General features: G+C 40.4%; 1 protein-coding gene across 1 annotated transcript; it reads right to left on the bottom strand.

Annotated features, from left to right (window-relative positions):
• Window positions 1-693: 693 nt before the first annotated feature.
• Window positions 694-7,958, bottom strand: VMA21 (vacuolar ATPase assembly factor VMA21). The gene is made up of 3 exons (XM_032264090.1): window positions 7,790-7,958; window positions 1,820-1,929; window positions 694-941 (listed from the first exon to the last, which is right to left on the bottom strand). Exons 1-3 carry the CDS (start codon window positions 7,840-7,842, stop codon window positions 799-801), a joined length of 306 nt encoding a protein of 101 aa, XP_032119981.1. The 5' UTR covers window positions 7,843-7,958; the 3' UTR covers window positions 694-798.
• Between the last annotated feature and the right edge of the window lie 34 nt (window positions 7,959-7,992).

Below are 7,992 nucleotides of genomic sequence, written 5' to 3'. Positions count from 1 at the left end.
AAAAACAGTAGGAAAAACAATTTTAAATGGGGCATCCTCAAACCTTTTAATAGAAGCCTAGCTTCAATGTTGAATGAGGAAGCAAAGTATCTCATTAAAAAGTTGGTTTGCAAAGCACAAAGCTGTCCTGCAAGGGGACCTGAAGGAAGCAGGCTGTTTGAGTGGTGAGATCTTTGTTTTGCTCTCTAGATCTTTCAGTAAGCTAAAGTCCTTTTACCTCAGTGTATGTGATTTAGCCTAGTTTTCCCATAAAATAATGTAATGGAAAATTCCTACTGACTAGAGATTACACTTTATGTGAAATTCCTTAGTGACATTCAAATTCCAGTGTCCACAATTTAAGCAACTTTCCATAGGAAATTAAAATTTCAAATCCAAGGACTTGGTATTTTCATGCTAAGGAAAGCATTCCAGCATAAAATGGAGTTTAATTGGCTTCACTGTGTGCATCTTAATATATCCAACGGAGTAAAACTCAAAAGCAACCATAAGTCAGAATACTACAAAACATGTTTTGTTGAAAGAAGATAAAATTCCTTCAAGAATAATGTGTAACTAAATTAACATTTGTAACTAATTTAACTTTTCCAAATTCTCATTTGCAAATGAGATTCATACAGTGAAAACTGAATATACAAACCAACATATTAGAAGGATCAAATTTTACACTACCCAAACATGACTCCTTAAGACTGACTTTAACATGCTCTTTTAACTTTATTCAAATCAGATGTCCCCCACTCCAGCATTTACCATTTTAAAAAATCAATGTAATGCTGTCAAAAGGTGACATTCACTTTAATCCTGTTTGCCTTCACGCCACTGTCGTGAGCCTTCATTCCAGGCCACATACACAAAGAGGGCCAGCACCACATGGACGGCGACCACTGCAACAATAGCAGCATAAAAATAGCTGTCCCTATTGGACATCCCAAGGGCGCCTATCAAGAGAAAAAAAAAAGTTTCCATTTTATTCCAAAATTTACCAAAGTACAAAAAAACAAAGCATTCTAATTTTTAATAACATTAATTAACTAGTCAGACAATTAAAAAATAATACTATGGGTGGTAATGAATCAAGTATTCACTAAAAGATATGAGTATTTTCTATATAGTAAGAACATTATTTTAAACAAAACCATAATTATAACTTAGTCTAAAGACTTTAGGCCAGGCTAGGTGGCTCACACCTGTAATCCCAACACTTTGGGAAGCCAAAGTGGGTGGATCACCTGATGTCAGGAATACAAGACCAGCCTTGCCAACATGGTGAACCCCCGTCTCTAATAAAAATACCAAAAATTAGCCAGGTGTAGTGGCAGGTGCCTATAATCCTAGCTACTCAGGAGGCTAAGACAGGACAATCACTTGAACCCAGGAGGTGGAGGCTGCAATGGGCCGGATATCCCATCATTGCACTCCAGCCTGGGCAACAAGAGCGAAACTCCATCTCATTAAAAAAAAAAATAAAAGACTTCGACATCAAAAAGAGGACTTCATTTTCATTTTCTCTTCCTTCCATTATCCGACACTAGAAGTCCATTCCCCCAAATTCCTCCTCCCACGTCAGCCAACTCCTATTCTTAAAAGGGTACTAAGAGAAAGGATTTGCACGCTATTTCACAGAAAACCATAAATGAGTAAAATGTCAAGCTGAAATAAGTTATTTCATAAAGACTCGTTATGAGCAATATGATTTTCTGAAAAGCAAAAAAAAAAAAAAATAATAAGAATACCCAGTTTACAAATATAAAGAGGTCATAAAAGCACAGAATCTTAAATCGGGGGAAAATATCTGTTTTAATGTGTCTAAGATTACCTTCAAATATATAAGATTTAGTTGTGAAATATAATCCAATAGGAACAGTGATCATTAAAGCTGTGAAGAACAGGAGCGTCTTCAGCGTAGATGCTAACGAACTTTCATTTCTGGAATAAAGTAAACAAAGAGAAAATCAGAACTTGCACAGCCATATCCAAACGCTCTTATGTCCCTAAAACTACAAACATCCACAGACGAGATGCTACGTAGAAAGAAGATAACAGGCAGGGGCTCATAATCCGAAGATCCTAGAGAACCAGCTGTGGGTAGTAGGAATTTCTTCCGCTGGAACATGAAGATTATACACCAGGGACTATCATTCACATCCAGCGTGAGAGGACATGTCAGGGCACCTCTGATCAACTGTCAACAAGCTGAGTGAACAAACTAATGAAGAAACTCGGTGCCCCTGCCTCTGGAATTGCGGCTTTTACCCAGGGAAACCACAGTGAACAGTGGCCCCACTGCCAAATCCATGCAGCAACCGTGTCTGCCAGCACCAGACACCAGACCTGGGAATGCAGCAGGTACCACGGTTGGATCAGCGCACCCTCTCCCGCTAGAATCGGAGCTTACGTCAGGGGAAGCCACCAGCTTGCTGTCCTCCATCATAAGACAATGGACCAGCAAACTAATGAGGCGAACACACCTGCGCACCCTCTCCCACTGGAATTAGAGCTTTTGCCCAAGAAAACCACTGCCACACCAGTTCCTGAGCCCATGCAGTAACCCTGACCATGAGCACCAGACACCAGACCAGGGAACTAGGCAGGTACCGCAGGTGGATGGATCAGCATGCCCTCTCCTGCTGCAATTGGAGCCTGCACCTGCGGAAGTCACCAGCTTCCTGTCCTCTAGCACCAGACAGTGGACCGGCAAACTAACCAGATGGAGCCAACGCACCAGCGCGCCCTTCTCCACTGGAATCGGAGGTTCGGCCCAGGGAAGCCACTGCCACAACAGTCCCTGAACCCATGCGGCAACCCTGACCACAGGCACCAGATACCAGACCATGGAAGGAGGTAGGCAGAGCAGAAGGACCAGCGTGCCCTCCTCAGCTGGAAGAGGAACTTCTGTTATGGGTGAAAAATAGAGCTAGAGGGAATACTTCCAGGCACGTTTTAAGAGGCTCACATCACCTTGATACCTAAGCCAGATAGATACAGCAAGAAAACTATATGACAACATCATTGATGAACATTGGTGCAAAATTCCTCAATAACAGATTTTCAAACCAAATTCAACAATAATCAGGCCAGATGTGGTGGCTCATACCAGTAATCCCTGCACTTTGGGAGGCCGAGGCAGGCTGATCAGTTGAGGCCAGGAGTTCAAGATCAGCCTGGCCCACATGCCAAAACCCCATCTCTACTAAAAATACAAAAATTAGCTGGGTGTGGTAGCACCTGCCAATAGTCCCAGTTATTCAGGATGCCAAGGCAAGAGAATCACTTGAACCTGGGAGGCAGAGGTTGAAGTGAGCTGAGATCGCACCACTGCACTCTAGCCTGGGCAACAGAGCAAGACCATCTCAAACAAACAAACAAAAATACATCAAAAAGATTATACATTATGACCAAGTAGGATCATCTCAGTTGATGCAGAAAAAGCATTTGACAAACTTCCACATCCTTTACTGAGCTGAAAGAGAAATCAAGTAAACAATCCCATTTATAATAGCATTAAAAAAATAATTAGGGGCCAGGCCCAGGGGCTCATGCCTGTAATCCCACCACTTTGGGAAGGCTGAGGCTTGAGGCCAGGAGTCTGATACCAGCCTAAGTAACACATCAAAACCTCACTTCTACAAAAAAAATTTTTGAAAATTCGCTGGGAGTGGTGGCGAATGCCTGTAACCTCAGCTACTCAAGAGGCTGAAGTTGGAGGATTGTTTGAGCCCCAGAGTTCAAGGCTGCAGTGACCAGTGATTGGGGCACTGTACTCAGGCCTAGGTGACAGAGCAAGAATCTATTTTAAAAAAAAGAGAGAGAAACCTAGGAATAAATTTAACTCATCTAAGGAGATGAGTGACTCATACACTGAAAAATATAAAACACTGATGAAAGAAATTGAAGATGACACAAATAAATGTAAAGATATCCTGTGTTCATGGACTGGAAGAATTAATACTGTTGAAATGTCCATAGTACCCAAAGCAATATCCAGACATGACACAATCTCCATCAAAATTTTAGTAGCATTCTTCATAGAAACAGAAAACCAATCCTAAAATTCATACAAAACCACAAAAAGCTCCAAATAGCCAAAGCAACACTGAAAAAGAATTTGAAAGCATCACACTTTCCGACTTAAAATATTAGTTATATTAATCAAAACAGTATGGCATTGGCATAAAAACTGAAACATATAACAATGAAACAGAATAGAGCCCAGAAATAAATCCAAACATATATGGCCAAATAATCTTCAACAAGGGTGTCAAGAGGAACACAATGGGGAAAGGATAGTCTCTTCAATAAATGGTACTGGGAAAACTGGATTTCTACATCCAAAGAACAAAACCAGACTCTTACACCATATGCAAAAATCAACCCAAAATGGATAAAATAAAACATAAAGATATAAGTTTTACAACATAAAACTAGACATAAAAGTTTAAGACATGAAAACACAAAGGGGGAAAGGTCCTTAACACTGGCCTTGTAATGATTTTTTGGATATCACACCAAAAGCTTAGGCTACAAAAGGAAAAATAAAGGGGCTTGCATCAAACTAAAAAGCTTCTGTACAGCAAAGGAAACAATCAACAAAATGAAAAGGCAGCCTACAGACTGGGAAAACATATTTGCCAATCACTTATCATGATAAGGGTTAATATCCCAAAATTTATAAAGAACTCTTACAACTCAGCAAAAAACCCACCTGATTAAAATATGGACACCTGGACAGACATTGCTCCAAAGACATAAAAATGGCCATGAGATAAATGAAAAGGTGCTCAACATCACTAAATCATCAGGGAAATCCAAATCAAAACCACTATGAGAGATAACCTCACACTTGTTAGGACAGCTATTATTAAAAAGCCAAGTGATAACAAATGTTGGTAAAAGTGTGGAGGAAAAAAACCCTAGTACTTTGTGACTAGAAACGTACATTGGTACAGCCATTAATGGAAAACAGTTCCTAAAGAAATTAAAAATAGAACTACCACACAACCCAGCAACCTCTCTTCTGGTATATAACCAAAGAAGATGAAATCACTACATCATAAAAATATCTGCACTTCCATGTTCACTGAAGCATTATTCACAATAGCCAAGATTGGAAAAAACCTAAGTGTATGTAGACAGACAAAATAAAGAAACTGTAGTGTATATATACAAGGTAATATTTTTAACATCCTTAAAAAAGGACATCTGCCATTTGCCACAACATGGATAGGCCTGGAAGACATTATGTTAAGTAAAATAAGCCAGAGACAGAAAGACAAATACTACATGATCTCACTTATATGTGGAATCTTAAAAAAAAAAAAAAAAAAAAAAAAGTCAACTACACAAGGATAGAGAATAAAACAGTATTACCATGGGGGTAGGGGTGAGAGTGGGAGGCTGGAGGGAAGGAAATAGGGATATGTACATCAAAGGACACAAAACAGTAGATATATGGATGAACAAGTCTAGATATCTAATGTACAAGAGGACTATAGGCAATAAAGTTGCATGGTAGGGACTTTTGTAAATAAGGAGATTTTAGCTGCTCTGGTCACACACACACACACACACACACACACATATATGTGAGATGACAGATAATGTGAATCTGCTTGACTACAGTAATCACTTTACTATATGTATGCCATAACATCATGTTGTGAACCTCAAATATACACAATGAAATTTATTTTTGAAAAAGAACCTGAAGAAAAAACCCACAAAAACACTGGGTAGAACATATATTAACTATAACTAACCTCATGCTTATTTCTTGATCACATGCTCTACACATGTGTGAGAAATTAAATAATTATTGCTGTTAAAAAAAGTTCTAGTATTTTCTTTTGGTACTTAGATCAACTTTTAACATGCTTCATTTTGGTTATCACTTAGCTACATAACTCTCATTTAATATACATAAGCTCCCTTAAATTGTTTCCTACTAGTACATTTTTAGAGGAATTTATTGTGTAATCCTCATGGAGAATATGAGTGTGTGGCAGTAGAGAATCTACAAAAAATACAAAAAGTCACTACTTGGCCAATTCTTTTGTGGACCCTAAAAAAAAGCACTTGACTGGTATTTCTATGGTGAATAAAAAAGTATGTTTTAGGAATGCAACTTTCAGATTATCTAACTTGATAAAGGAACAGAAAGGAAGTGTTAACTGATTGTTGTGTTCTTTACATGACCTCTCTTGAGTATCTATTATCTGGTCTGGTTTTTAAAAAGTTTACTATTGAAAAGATGATATAACACCATAAAAATGTTTTAAAGTAAACAAAATCAGTTATAATCCCGCCACCCAAATATAACTTTTCTACATGTTAATTTCTAGCCCTCACACAATCTATACACAGCATACCTTAATAATATATAGCTAATTCCTTCTCACGTCTCTTTTTACCTTAAACTTCGAAAATATGACTTTTCTGGATTGTGACCTCACTAATATGGGACTAAGCATTAAGTCAAAGTATACATACAAACTTTTGAAAACAAGCAAACTTCCTCTACTATTTATAGGACATTTTCTCCCTGGCTTCCAGCCACAAGAGCTGTTGGTTTTGTTGGCACAAGCCACCTTGGGTAAAAATCAGTGGCTTATTCCAAGACAAAGCAACTGATACCATTCAACTGATTTCTCCTATGTATCTTTGGGTGCTACTGAGTGGAGACTTGTTAGAAATGAGGAATAAGAAAGGCTAGAATTAAAGTTGTCACACGCAAAGGAAAAAGTTCAGGATGAACTTTACTGTGCCTCCATTCATAACACCACCTAGTTTTCCCACTTCATACAAACTTCTGCAGCCAACATTGTACAGGCAGAGCCTACCACATTCCCTTTTGTGGCAAGTAGGACAACAAAATTCTTTCTTCCACTGCCAAGATTTGACTGCAAATTCCATTAGGAAACCAGAATCAGTCTAGAAGAATTATGCTCTATTTAAGTGTACCTAATAAAAATATCTGTTGGTATTCTCATAAATGAATAGTAATTTTTAAAAATCCCACATTGAGGCTGGATAAAGAAGGTGTGGTACATATACACCACGGAGCACTATGCAGCCATAAAAAAGAATGAGATCATGTCCTCTGCAGCAACATGACTGGAGCTGGAGGCAATTATCCTAAGCAAATTAAGACAGGAAAAGAAAACAAAATACCGCATGTTCTCATAAATGGGAACATACAGTAGGTATGGGAATATACAGTAGGTCTTAATGAATGGTAGCGCTAACTCCCTTATCACTCCCTTGCCTACTTCAGGTGGGCGAGAACCACTTGCTCTCTCATACATTCCTTATACTCAGTCACCAGCCTCCAGCTTACTGATTCTCCAAGTGAAGCAGTCCCATTCCAGAGAACTATTCCCTTCTACTCGTTAATTCATACAGCAAACATTTATTAAGCCCGGACAATGCAGGACCCCTAGGGAACACGGAGATGAAGGAGACCGCGTTCCTGTCCTCAGAAAGCTCACCCTGAGGTAATGAAAGAGACTGCAATATAGACGATAGCAAGAGGAAGTGCTAGGTTAGGAGCACGAGCTGAAGGCTCACTGATCTATTCCCCACGACCCCGGGTCCCTTATTCCCGTGCGAAAGGTCGGGACCGGGCGTGCAGACGTCTCAGGCCCCAACCTGCTTTCCCCGCCTCCTTCCCTACGGCCAGGTCCCCGGGGTCCAGACCTCACGCCCACCCCATTCAGCTAGGACCTTTCCTCGAGTCCTGTTCCTGGCTGAGGCCAGTCCGCCTTGCGGTCGGGGCTCCGCTCAGGGCTACCTGAACTCAGGAAGCTGCAGTGCGTTCAGCGCCGCTTTATCTGGGCGCTCCATGGTGTCGCCGTGCCGGTCGCAGGCACTCGGCGGCAGGGCTTAGGTCGGCGGCCGCGCTCAGTAGGTTCCGCGGAAGCGACTGCACCGGAAATGCCGGTTCGCGCCGGAAGTGCCGGAAGTACCCTGGGGCGCCGGGCGGCGGGCCGCAGT

This window comes from Sapajus apella, unplaced genomic scaffold (assembly GCF_009761245.1).
Source record: "Sapajus apella isolate SASKATOON/1434 unplaced genomic scaffold, GSC_monkey_1.0 scaffold142, whole genome shotgun sequence".
NCBI classification, from domain to species: Eukaryota; Metazoa; Chordata; class Mammalia; order Primates; family Cebidae; genus Sapajus; species Sapajus apella.
The sequence above is the reverse complement of the archived record's forward strand: the minus strand, read 5'-3'. Positions and strand labels throughout refer to the sequence as shown.